Raw genomic sequence first — 12,312 nt, 5'->3', positions numbered from 1 at the left:
ACTCATTCCAGCTATTCAAATTGGACATATCGATAAATATATCGTTTGAGCCGTGAAAAGAACCAGCTCATGAGCTGAGTCCAATCAGTAACTCTTTTTGTGCTCCCAACCCAACACTAGAGGCTAGTTTAGAAGATTTGATCAGATTTGCAGAAATATCATGTTGAAAACGTGTCACTTAATTGTGGCACTTACCGCCATATTCCTATTAATTGCAACGCAATATGTGGACGCCGACAGAAAGCAGAGCAAAAAGTACAGCAAAGAGGCAAACAGCCCGCATTTCAAGCAAGTCGCGGAGGAAAAGTATGAGCCGGAAATTCGGAATCTCCAGCGACCCTTTCGCATGGCTAAATTGAATCTGATTTGGTCCAAGGCACAAAACGTAAGTGTTTCTTGTTCGTTCATGACGTTTAAATTGTAACAATATGCATTTTAGCGTTTGACTGAAAGCAAAATAAAGTCTTTGTACATGGAGCTTAAGATCCACGATAAGGAGGAGATTGCATGGAAGCAGCTCAACTCGCAGCACAAGGACAAGGATGGTCTGAAGGCTAATGAGTTGCGCCAGAAGCTGATTGGAATAATGAGCAGCTATGATTTGCTGGAACACTTTGAAGATACCCAGGATGCGGAAAAAATAAAGCCCTTTAAAGTACGGACAAGGCTTAACGACTCAGTGCTACAGATTGTTATAATTGTTTTGCTTTACACAGAAATTCCATGATCCCGAGGAGAGACACAAAAACAAAAGTCTATTTAAGGACAAGAAACTGAACCGTTTGTGGGAGAAAGCGGAAATATCCGGTTTCACGGCGGAAGAGCTTAAATCCCTCAAACAAGAGTTTGAGCATCATCAGGACAAAGTGGATGTGTATTATAGCCTACTGGAGAACATTGGCAGCCTGGATACTGATAAGCATGAGAGTAAGTTAACCTTTACTATAAAAACAAATGTCTATGTGTTCATTTTGCAATAATTTCCTTAGATGCTATCAACACCGAAGATCTGGATAGCTACAATCTCATTTCCAATGATCCCAACGATAATGAGATTAAAACACATGAACAAAATGTAAAAAAGTTTGAAAGCGACATGAATGCTTTGCGTGGTCATCATGTTGGCATAAAGGATCACTATGATCGCCTGGAGCGTTTGGTATCCTCCGGACCACATAGCCAGGACTTTATAGAGCCAAAGGTGCAGGGCTTATGGCGTGTGGCACAGGCAAACAATTTCACGGACCAGGAACTGGCGTCTCTTAAAACCGAATTGCATCATTTTGAGAGTCGCCTGCTAAAGTTACGTCATTTACATGCGGAACATGCTCTGCACAAGGAGAAGTACAAGGTATTATTGAGAAATAATAATGTGTAATTGGTTGATTGAAATGCTTTATTTTCCACACCAGGACGAAAAGCACAAGGACAAAAGCAATCGATTCGAAGATATGGAGGAGCTACTTAAGAAACAAACTCGCAAAGTCGAAAAACTTCAGGAGAATATTGAAAATACCATATTCAAGCATACTGAACTTTAACTATTTATTTGATAATAGCCGTGCCAAATGCGCAAAATGAGCAAATTAGTTGTAGACAAACACATACATATTTTCTCAAACAATTGTTAACTTTAGCATTAAGATTTACTAACATTTTTATACCAAAACCTATGCAGCTATGGAGCGCAATAATTGTGTTATTAAATGAATTGAAAATCTCATGAAGTTAAAATTTCTCGCTGTGTATTCACTAGAGTTGCCAGACATTTGCATTTGGTGTTGCCTGCGTGTGCATTTTTCGGGTGAATGGCAAATGGAAAAATCGTAAATAACATTGCAACTGCAGCAGCAACAGCAGCGAAAACTATGTGAAAAACAGTTGTAATTGTTAATAATTGTAAAAGTGCAATGCATTTCGTGACGTCGCATGGAAAATTAAAAGCGTGCTCGTGTTATTTCTAAACATACATAGTGCATATGTATATATAGATGTAGGCATGGTTGAGGCGACAAAATTTGGCAATCTGGAGGCCTACACATATCTGCTTGTGACGCTAAATTTAACGCTTGCGTTAATTGTAATGTTTTTCAATTGTCTGTGCTGCAAGAAAAGAATACCAAAGTAAGTAAATGGAGTCTGCGGCTATGCCCATAACCAGGCTGCTGGCCAGCCACATATTGGTCACTGCGCGAGTGAAAGTTACGTCCCAGTTCCAGTTGGATGCGCTCGCGCCAAAAACATTAATTCACCAATTATATCTACATATGTGCATATGCATTTTACGCAGAAATGATTTGCTCGGCCTGGAGGGCATGGTGAAGCTAAAGAACCCCGACGAGGTTATTGTGGTCAGCAGCAACAATTCGAATGCGAATACGAATGCGGCAACAAATAGCAACAGCCTGGTGCACAACAGTGAGTCACAAGCAGAGCTGAATGCGTCTACGGTCTCAAATGCTGACTCAGAAAAGAGGTGGGTTGCCTGCTGTTCGCTATTCCCATGCAAATCATATTCAATTGCAATTCATTAATTGCTCCATCCCCCCGTACGATAGATCTAGCACAGCGGCGCATCGCAGCTTGCCGGACATACCCGTTGCGGAGAACAACGACAATGGCTCCGAATTGTATGAGACTGTTGCCGACAAGCAGCTGGCCAATGCGCATAATCAAAGTCGTACGTATATACACTAGGGGCAAGACAATAATATGCTAATCCCTACCATTATCTTGCCCCCCAGCAGCTCAGCCCAGTTTGAAAAAGCAAACCAGCGTATCGCAACATAGCTCCATCAGCCAGGCGGATGATGTTAGCTCGCCGTATTCGCGTGTTAAGGGCTTGCCGCATGATTATGCCAAGGTGCGTGGCACCGAGCATCCGTATGCGCAACTTAATGCACCGTCCACCTCCACCTCTGCTGTAGCAGCAACAAATGCAAGCAATTCCAGCAGCAAAGCTGCATGTTCACAACATGGCACCGACTCACTGCAGCGTGGCTCACAGCTCAGTGGCGAGTCGGCACAGCACCTGAACGATGAATCGACTTCGCAGGTAGAAATACCGGCTGCATCGGCTATTGCGGGCATGATATCGGCCAGTCAGGATCTGCCCTATATGACGCCGCCCATTGCAAATCAACATTTTAGTGGCGACTCACAAGACTCTTCTAGTAAGTGGTCATACTCTGCTCTCTAAGAACTGTTTTTCGTAATTGTAATTGTAATTGTAATTGTAATTGTTATCTACAGAGGGATATACGAGCATTAGCGTGCGTGAGCCGCTGGCTAATATTCTGGCACAGCAACCGCCGAGCAAACAGACGGCCAGAAAAACTACGCTGACGCGTGATGTCAATGACTCGCACTATGCAACCGTCTCAGACGATTCGGGTAAGTCTCAAAGCCATGATGCTGATTAAAAATATGTTGATTAATTATTTTGCTCACTTATGTAGATGAAACATATGCGGCTATTGAGGATCCCAACAATCGTCACATACCAAATGCCACCGATATTTATACAAGCGGTTCAGAGACCTATGCACAAATCCAGCCAATGCAGGCTAATCCCATTGTAGTGGCAGTTGAGATTAACAACAGCAGCAGCTTGTCGGCAGCGAGTGCAGCGACAGGCAGTAGCGGGCAGCTGCCGCCGCTTAATCACACTACGGGCAGCGGATCGACGCACCGAGTGAGCAGCAGCAGCATGGAGTATGCTGGGCCCGTGCCGCATCATGTGGATAATTTGCGCGCACAAATGCACTCGCGGCAAGCATCTTCTTCGTCGTCTGTGTGCAATTTAGGTTCGCCCAAACCGGAGAAGAGGCAGGCAAATTCTCCGTTGCCTCCTACGCCCAAAGCGAGTCTCAGTCAGTCGCAAGGGCAACATCACCTTCATTCAGCAGCAAGCAGCAGCAATCTTACATCTGGGCGCAGCTCTGTTATCTCTGTAATTGAAGCCGGCGGTGAGGGCAACAACGATGCCAATGATGCTAGCAATGCATCCCCACAGCGCAAGCACAGCAAGAGTCTAAGCCCATCCAAAGATGTTGAGGGCAGCAGAAACATCGAGGGAATGTACGCCAAGGTGAGTATTGGCTTATTGTACTGCCGACATCACAATTATAACCTCGCCGCTTTCCGATTGCAGGTGATGAAGAAGCACAAGTTCTCCTCACACCAGCCGGAGGTACTTGGTGTCAGTCCCTTGGATAGTGCAGCAGCGGCGCTTCTAATGGATCCACTGAAGCTGACGACATCTGGGTCTGACAAGAGTCGTGTGCGCAGCAACAGTTACACTGCCAAAGATCATGGATACGAGACGATACCGGCGGATGGGCAGAAACTGACGCAAAATCAGCTGCCGCACGAGAATCGCAAGTCGGATTGTTATGCCAACATTCTGCAAAAGGAGCGGCAGCTGGAAGCAGGTAAATAAGTTCAAGCAGTCTCTTATTTTCCAGTAGAGATGAACGATATTTGTGCAGATCAAAGGTGAAACAAAAACAGGGAGAAATCAATGTAATTTATAGAGCTTAAACGCAATTCATTGTGCTTAAAGCTCGAAACCCAACAAGTCAAAAGCAAATTAAAAGCTGTGAAGCTTGAAGAAGGTTGCGTTGTTTTGACTATGTATCAAGCTATTTTTCAAATTAATGATAGTTTCAAGCAAGTTAAATTTTATTTACTTAGAGCAATGAACTTTACTTGATACTCGAATCTAGAAAACAAAAAAAGCTGCAAACTTGTAGCTGGAAAACTTTAAGCGAACTGAACTGTATTAAGAAAATATGAATTGTAGCTTTCTCAAACGCGTGCTGGAACATTTTCAAAAGTGTTTATTAAAGTCATGGTACAAAGCTCAGTTCAGTTAAAGTTAAAGCTTAGAGCTCGACTATAAATATAAGCTATATGTCTTTAAACTCATAGATTATGGCTAGAAGCTTTAAGCTGGCTAATTTGCGTTGACTTATCGCAATAAATTGAACATCAGGTTTATAGGTCGACTTTAAGATTTGTAACTCTTGCACAATATCGTTTATCTCAACCTTTTAGTTCCCAGCTACTCTGTCTAACCACCTAATATGCCCAATTAATCTCCTCTTGTTTCTCTCCTTGTGTCTTGTTTATTTATTTTTTATACTTTAACCCACGCCTTGGGTATCCACAATTTAGTTGTTTTGCCAAAATGAGAAATTTGCGCGTTTCGACAGTTTCGTCAGTTTTTGTTGGAAACTGACAGTGGTTAGTATATCAAATGGATGACGCTTTTTAGCTTGGCATGCATCTTAAGACTTTAACCTCTACTCCAGAATTTTAATGCATTTTACTAATAGCCGCCTTTGTTGTACCGGTTATAACAGCTGTCAGTCAAACGCATCACAACAATATCAGCAGCAGCAGCGTTCAGGTCAAACCTGTTGCGCCCAGCACCAGCACAAAGCACTACGAGACTATTAACTGCCCACCGTGTCAGCCCTCGAACAGCAACGATCCTGGCTATGAGCAGCTGCAGACGGCGCCCAACGATGATGATGCCAAGAAGTCCGACTATGATCCCAACTATGAGGTGTTGAAGAGTCGCGCCCATTCGGACGATGGCTATGCCAAGGTGCTGGAAAAGAAGCGTCCGCCCGGCGATGTTGTGGATAGTAGTGGTGGCTACAGCACAATACCTGGCGCCGATGCGAATCATAATTATGCCAGCATACTCGAGACTAAGGCGCATCTGGCACCGGCTGCAAGCGAAACGGATCACTATGCGCGTATAGCTGAGAATGTGGCGCTCACTTCGCCCCTTACGCCCAACTCATCCTCCATGGCGAACAGCTTGTCCATGATTACAGTGACCACCAGCACCAGCATGGTGAGCAGCATGAGCTCACATCAGACGCCTAGTTCCTCACAGTATGAATCACTTACGGGCACGGGCAGTGAAACGGATCCCAACTACGAGTCGGTGTGCTATTTAAATGCCACAACAATGACACAAACAACAACATCTACTAACAACAGCAGCAACAACAGCAACAGCAATAGCAGCAGCAGCAGTAACAACACGGATAATGGCTACGAGCGTCTGGAGTCGGATAACAATACGCAGGCGAGCAGCCCGCTGAGCACGCCCAGTGAACAGCAGCTGGTAGTGGATGATTACTTTCAGGTGTAGCTGTAACAACAGTAGCTGCAAACAGTAGTGAGCTGGATCTCGTTGAACTATATTTACAAAACGCCCACAAAAACGCACACGCACACCCTAGCATTTTCGTTTGCCTAGCAATTGCTTTTATTATTATTACTTTTTTTTACTCAACGCACATATCACATTGGATGCACAGCAGCAAAGTTTTTGATTAGAGTCCATGGAACCCAAGAATAAAGCTAGATGTGTTGCATGCATTGTATGCTGCTTCATATCGGTTCGCACTTTAGCCCTAGCCTAGCACTTAGTTATATAAATAACAAGAACTTCATGTACAAAGTATTTGTATGTTAAACTCGATAATTATTTCCACGCGGCAGATAAGCCTATATGCTTACATATATATAGATAGCTATATACTATGAGTAAATCTAAATACCAGTGCGTCCTAATTTAGTTAAATTTAATGCAAGAACAAAGGCGATACGTTTTCAATTGATTAGAATACCGCGTTGATAAGCAGAAAGATATTTAAAACAAACAAAAAACAAAGTAAGCAAATCAAGGGAAGATTACTATATTATAGATTGTATATTTTTATATGTTAGCATTTTTTGCTGCTTTTTTACTTTATTGATGTCGCCTGGACATACATACGGACATATGTATACCCATTCAATACGATTACACACACACACACATACGATAACTGGCTGACAAGCCCATGTTAGTAAAAAACAAAAACAAATTTCAAGTATTCAAGCCACAAATAACTAAGCTAAAAGTTGAATAAATTATTGATGACTGTCAATTGTTTTGATTTCTTGCAATCTAGTTTATTTTTCGTAAAGCCTTTTCACCCGTTATTCACCATTTGAAGTGAATTTAAAAAAAAAGAGGATTGCAAATAAATTTGAAGTGAAATGAATGAACATTAAATTTCAATTCGAAAAACTTTGCAAACATAATTTTAACTTTCTGGCTTCCACCCAAGATTTACCTGTGTGAGCCGAATGGAAAATTGCTGCAATACGGATAATGATAAAGGATGAATGATAAGTTTAAGGAAAATTAAACTTTCTTCCAACAAGCGAGATAACATTTATCTTAAACAGACAAAGCAGCTTTCCATTAATTTTGCAGCTTTTTGTGTGGAATTGTTGAAAACCCAGTTCCTAGATCTAACAGTGTGTTGATAACCAATGAAAAACTGTTGTATATACTATATAGATTTAATAATTTATTTATTTACGTTTTACAGCAGCACGAGGGGCACAATCCAAACTACACGTGCAACTACACGAGACTGTGTTTACATAGATACAAGTAACATTACGAGCATAAATTGCAATTGCAACCACATCGAGCACAAAAGGTATGCATATATGTATTTTTATATGTATATATATATATGTGTATATGGGAGATTATTTGATTTAGCTAAATGCCGGATGCAGTCAGTTGTTACCGGCAGCATGAGCGGCAGCAGCATCTAATGCTGTGCCCGCCGTGTCCGTTGCTCGTGTGCTGTTCGCCATGCGAGATCGCCACACATAGTAGATGAACGCACAGAGCACAAACTGTAGGAATATGTATTGATAATCAAAGATCAAGCTACACCTATGAAATGTAAAGGATGAAACGCGCCCGACAAGCGCCGAAACAGCCGCTTCCACGTTTCATTCATTGTTTCCATCGGCCGGCTGTGCCATAGCCGCCACGCCTGCTGCGGCTACGGCTACTGCTGCTGCAGGCTGTTGTTGCTGCTGCGGCTGCATCATTAGCATTGCCTGTGGGGCCGCTGGCAATATTTGCTGTTGCACCTGGGCTAGGAATGCAGCTGATGAAGCCGACGTGGGAGGCGGCAACGACGGGGGCTGGCTGACAACTGGCGGTTGCTGTTGCTGGCCGGGATCTCGGTTCAGCAGCGCAATATTGCTGGCCTTCATGCGGGCTATAGAGGTGGCCAGGCCGCCTCCCATAGCCGATAGACACGGTGACATACAAGGTGTTGAGCATGATGAATTGCTGATTTCACACTGGTCAAGTAGGCGGAGAAGCTCGTTAGTGTCGGGTCCGCCAGAGGTTTTCTGCTGCGGCTCATCCTTTGCGTGCAGCGCCAGTGCTGTTGTTAGATCCCACATTTGTATGGCTCCATTGCAGTGACCGGTGAGTATGAAGCGTGAGCCCATCCGCGACGATACCTCGCACTCGTGCACACAGAATGCCGATATGGTTGAGCCATCCACGGAGCGTATCACACAGACACGATCACCGTTGGAAGCCTGTCGCACATACAACTGATTTGTCTCGGGCACCACTTTCTGCACAAAGATCATGTCATCGTAGTCGCCATAGGGTCCAAAATCATTGCCAGCCGCATAGCTGTAGTTGCTATCTGTGGCCTCCAGTGAGACAATCTTGAAGGAAGCCTCCGGCGTGGATCCCGGCTGTGTCGAGAGCATGCCACGAAAGCGTGTCAGGCTCCAGGTGCGCACATGATGATACTCGCTGCAAACGGATACCAAATACCGCTCCGATAGCATGACCTGTCATAGAAGATGGTTGTTAAGTACATTTTTTTTTTTAAAGAATCAAAAAAGTCTTGCCTTGGTAATGGGACTTTGATGTACAAAGAATGTCTCGAAAAGATGTGGCCCATGACCGGCCGTTTCCGGATGCTGTACAATTATGCGCACGGCTCCGGATTTGGTGCCATAGGCAATCTCTATCCAGTTGCCGCTTATGCTCGACGTCTTCGGAGTTAAATAAACGGATATTGCTGTAATGGGATCCATATTGGCGTCCTTATACAGCTCGGTTACCAGCAAATCGTTGTCCTTCATACGCAACGGAAACTTTTGCATATCTAGGAGCAAAAGGGTTATTAAAGAGAGTCTATCTTGGCTTGTGCGACATACCTATGTAGTAAATGGAGCCATTGTTGCAGCCCAGCAGCAGAAAGGAGCCCGCCGAGTCGAAGGAAAGCACCGGCACCAGATCCTGTATTTGCCAGTGCTGTGTCATGGCATGCCAGACGCCAATTTTACCAGACGAGGACAACGCCACCAGCTGGCTGCCAATGAAGAACAAATACTCCACGCGCACATTGAGATTGAAGGTGCCAATATCTGATTTGTTGCCGCCCTCCTGTATGCTCCACAAACGTATCTGGCTGCCATACGATATGGCTATCATTTTACTTGGCATCGGCTCGGCGGTGGATGTGTTCACCTTCGAGTTGATGGCAATGCGCTCGATGGCAGCATCGATGTGTGGCGATGTGAACACTTGCTGCCAGCCATTCGAGTCCTTCACGCGATAGCAGGTGACAAAGTGCGCATAGGCAACGGCAATCCAGTTCTGATGCGCCTTGATGATCTGCACGCGCAGCGGTGGCGTCCAATTCGAGCTCTGTGTGGGACTGAACACCAGACCCACTTCGTTGCGTATCACTTTGTTCAGATCAGCCGAGGAGTTGCGCGAGTGTCGCATAAAATCGAGCGAAGCGTTGCGCGAATGTCCACCAACTGGATTCCAGGCAGCTGGAGGCGCAACAGGTGCCGCATTGGAGCTCGAAGCGCTATTTGAGCCACGGCCACTGCGCAAATCCCAGGACGAATTGCGCGAATGCGTAGAGGAGTGACGCGACGAGGCTGATGATGTCTCCGGCACGCGCACCATGGAACCAGGTCGTGCAGCAGCAGCACCATTGCCAGATGACGTAGGCAAACCAGCATACGATTCCATGGGACTGTTTGCAGCTTCCATTGTGGCCTGCAGCGCATCATTGGGCGGCATGGCTGGTGCTGTTAGAAAGCCATAGAAGAGCACATCGCCGCACGAGGAGTGATTGAGATCCTCGCACAGAGCCAGACGCTTGGTCAGCGGCGTGATGCCATAATACTCCGCCTCATGGCGCAATGCGCGTATTTCACAATTCTTGATATCAATGTCTTTCGTCCGCAAGTAGTTTAAAATGATGGAGAAAAGCGTCGGATCGCGATCAATAAAGATGGCATTGTGCTCATCTCGCAGACTCGAGATGCGACCACTCAGCAGGGCCGTAAAGAATGTGTCCGGTATCCATGTAAGTGTTTGCCGTGACGTCGAGAAGCTGCAAGCACATCAAGGGGGAGGTAGGGGGTGTGTGTAGTCTATATTGTGTTGGTTTTTTTTTTTTTGCATGCGTCATCAAAGTTAATGCTAGATTTGCTCCACTCACCGTTGACCGCCCACATTGAGATTAACCAAATCGCTGCTGGCACTGTGCATAAAGTAGGACATGCCAACTATTCCACAGCCGCAGTGGCAGCGTCAACCCAATTCCGTAGTCTATTTGTGTGGCTTCGATTTGTTGCCGCGGTGGGGCCGCCGTCGTTGCTGACCCGCTGACGACTGCAACTGCAGTGACAACGACGACAACGCAGCGTCTGGCTTTGTGTGGCAACTGTTGTGCGCTGCGCTGCGCTGCTCTCGGCACTTAATATTCGTTTTAAATGTGGCGATCACTTTATTTTTGGAATTGCGTTTTCTTTATTTGCTTCAGCTGCACTGCGCTACACACAATTTTTACATATACTATTTTACGCATATATGCATATGTTTGTAAATGCGTGTAGTGAGTGTTTTTGTTGACGTTGTTGCTTATCGCTGTGAATGGCATACGACATTATTTTGCGCATCTGGCAGCACGGCATGCCGCTGTAACTGTAACTGAGCTGGCATTTCAAAGCACCCAGCGGGAAGGTTGTACCTGAATTTAACTGAAGGTTAGGTTTAGCAACAGTATAAAACATAGAAATATTTACTTTACAATACATTTCAAGGAGGGTATTGATGTAATGAATAACATTTATCGATTCCCTGTCAGCTGAAAAGCAAAAGTAATTAATCACAGAGCAACAAAATTCCGCAAAGTTAGGTCAGCACTCACCTGCTGGGTTCACGTCGAGAAGAACTCAACTCCTCAAATTTTTGTTTGGCAAGTACTTTTAAAGGAAACTTGGGAGCTAATGCTAAGGGTGGTCACGAGAAGTGCTAATTCAGCAGCTTTTTATAGTGATTGTGTGTGTGTTGAAATCGTAGGGCATTAGGGCAAGCAATGGAACAGAGCGCATAAACCGCAGTTGCCGTGCCCGAAAGGAGTGGAGCTCCATCTGCGTGGATACCTCACACATGTGGAGAGAATAAACCGACAAATGATAACGACACTCGAGCAAACAACAATAAAGGAATCGAGTAAATGAAAGAAATAATGGTGGCAGAATGTGTAACAAGTAACACAAGCGCACGCACACACACGCAGTCATATCCTGCCTGCGCGGTGCTCACCCCGTGCCCTACCACCCCACTCATACAACTCATCTGTTTGCCGATGGGTGGGTGGGGGTGGGGGTAGCGAAGCCCCAACAGCTAACCAAATGCGAACAAATGTTTGGCTGTGCGTGTGCGTTTGTGTGTGTGTGTGTATGTGTCTGTGCGCCCAGCATATTAAAGTGAGCCAATTTTGGCGCGTGTTTTGCGCTAATTTCGTTTCGGTTTCTGGGATTTGGACGAGCTCGTCTTGAACATAAATAATATATATGTATGTATATGCACCTGACGAAGTAAAAACGTGGCAATGAAAGTATATTGCCATATAACGAAAATATTCGAATATAAATATTATAAAAACAAGGTGGCATCGTTATTTCGAGCTTGCGTGCATCGCAGAAGTTGTGTTAGATTACAGCTCGACACCCTCTCGTTCTATTCTTTCTGGATAACCGTATTTAACAGCCATATTGTTAATCGTGTACTATGAGGCACATTAACAGGGCAGAGTTGCCAATATGAGGGGAAAAGAGACGGAAACAACATATGGCAACATCTTTAAATTTGTAACAGGTAAAGCTCAATCTAAGTTTGAAGTCTTTTTAAACGAAAGCCCATCAAATAAAATGATATGGTTTATCATGACTTGGTTTATCTTAGTAGAAAAGATTAAAACAATCCATGCATGATATGCTCATACTGAAAACAGAGTATCTGCTAGTCGATCTCACAAGCCAATTGCAACTTGACTTGTCATAACAATTTTCAACTAAGTAAATGCAGTCAATTTTAATATGCACACAAATGTGCATATATTTATTACCTTACCCATATGAAGATATATCTGCGTG

At 44.5% G+C, this 12,312-nt stretch overlaps 3 protein-coding genes across 5 annotated transcripts; 2 read left to right on the top strand and 1 right to left on the bottom strand.

Moving 5' to 3' along the window:
- The first annotated feature begins 100 nt into the window (after nucleotides 1–100).
- Nucleotides 101–1,734, top strand: LOC6630831 (alpha-2-macroglobulin receptor-associated protein-like). The gene is made up of 5 exons (XM_002054081.4): nucleotides 101–385; nucleotides 440–655; nucleotides 717–927; nucleotides 990–1,351; nucleotides 1,413–1,734. Exons 1-5 carry the CDS (start codon nucleotides 161–163, stop codon nucleotides 1,539–1,541), a joined length of 1,143 nt encoding a protein of 380 aa, XP_002054117.1. The 5' UTR covers nucleotides 101–160; the 3' UTR covers nucleotides 1,542–1,734.
- A 73-nt stretch (nucleotides 1,735–1,807) lies between these two features.
- Nucleotides 1,808–6,956, top strand: LOC6630830 (serine-rich adhesin for platelets-like). Of its 3 annotated transcripts, XR_001450074.3 has the most exons (9): nucleotides 1,808–2,124; nucleotides 2,291–2,476; nucleotides 2,559–2,680; nucleotides 2,745–3,173; nucleotides 3,253–3,393; nucleotides 3,459–4,090; nucleotides 4,154–4,433; nucleotides 5,179–5,247; nucleotides 5,367–5,507. XR_001450074.3 is itself a non-coding variant. In XM_015171524.3 (8 exons), the coding sequence occupies exons 1-8, from the start codon at nucleotides 2,000–2,002 to the stop codon at nucleotides 6,170–6,172; spliced, it is 2,721 nt and encodes a 906-aa protein (XP_015027010.1). In that variant the 5' UTR covers nucleotides 1,809–1,999; the 3' UTR covers nucleotides 6,173–6,956. The 3 variants fall into 3 exon arrangements, 2 of the variants coding, with proteins under 2 accessions (XP_015027010.1, XP_002054116.2); XM_015171524.3 differs by lacking the exon at nucleotides 5,179–5,247 and having other exon boundaries at nucleotides 1,809–2,124; nucleotides 5,367–6,956; XM_002054080.4 differs by lacking the exon at nucleotides 5,179–5,247 and having other exon boundaries at nucleotides 1,810–2,124; nucleotides 2,748–3,173; nucleotides 5,367–6,956.
- Nucleotides 6,957–7,365: 409 nt separating this feature from the next.
- On the bottom strand, nucleotides 7,366–10,763 carry LOC116650260 (BTB/POZ domain-containing protein KCTD3). Its single transcript, XM_032433499.2, has 4 exons — nucleotides 10,371–10,763; nucleotides 9,067–10,262; nucleotides 8,755–9,014; nucleotides 7,366–8,694 (listed from the first exon to the last, which is right to left on the bottom strand). The coding sequence occupies exons 1-4, from the start codon at nucleotides 10,430–10,432 to the stop codon at nucleotides 7,825–7,827; spliced, it is 2,388 nt and encodes a 795-aa protein (XP_032289390.1). The 5' UTR covers nucleotides 10,433–10,763; the 3' UTR covers nucleotides 7,366–7,824.
- Nucleotides 10,764–12,312: the final 1,549 nt, after the last annotated feature.

This window comes from Drosophila virilis, unplaced genomic scaffold, assembly GCF_030788295.1.
Source record: "Drosophila virilis strain 15010-1051.87 unplaced genomic scaffold, Dvir_AGI_RSII-ME tig00003817, whole genome shotgun sequence".
Classification (NCBI taxonomy): Eukaryota; Metazoa; Arthropoda; class Insecta; order Diptera; family Drosophilidae; genus Drosophila; species Drosophila virilis.
This window is presented reverse-complemented; position numbering and strand designations above follow the sequence as displayed.

Excerpts from the sequence above, each read along its gene's own strand:
- LOC6630830 (XM_015171524.3), top strand. The coding sequence starts at position 2,000 with ATGGTTGAGGCGACAAAATTTGGCAATCTGGAGGCCTACACATATCTG. Across the intron at positions 3,174-3,252 it reads CGACTCACAAGACTCTTCTA|AGGGATATACGAGCATTAGC; the intron begins GTAAGTGGTCAT and ends TGTTATCTACAG. Across the intron at positions 3,394-3,458 it reads AACCGTCTCAGACGATTCGG|ATGAAACATATGCGGCTATT; the intron begins GTAAGTCTCAAA and ends TCACTTATGTAG.
- LOC6630831 (XM_002054081.4), top strand. The coding sequence starts at position 161 with ATGTTGAAAACGTGTCACTTAATTGTGGCACTTACCGCCATATTCCTA. Across the intron at positions 386-439 it reads TTTGGTCCAAGGCACAAAAC|CGTTTGACTGAAAGCAAAAT; the intron begins GTAAGTGTTTCT and ends TATGCATTTTAG. Across the intron at positions 656-716 it reads AAAAAATAAAGCCCTTTAAA|AAATTCCATGATCCCGAGGA; the intron begins GTACGGACAAGG and ends TGCTTTACACAG.
- LOC116650260 (XM_032433499.2), bottom strand. The coding sequence starts at position 10,432 with ATGTCCTACTTTATGCACAGTGCCAGCAGCGATTTGGTTAATCTCAAT. Across the intron at positions 10,263-10,370 it reads CTCAATGTGGGCGGTCAACG|CTTCTCGACGTCACGGCAAA; the intron begins GTGAGTGGAGCA and ends ATGTGCTTGCAG. Across the intron at positions 9,015-9,066 it reads TGGCTCCATTTACTACATAG|ATATGCAAAAGTTTCCGTTG; the intron begins GTATGTCGCACA and ends TTTTGCTCCTAG.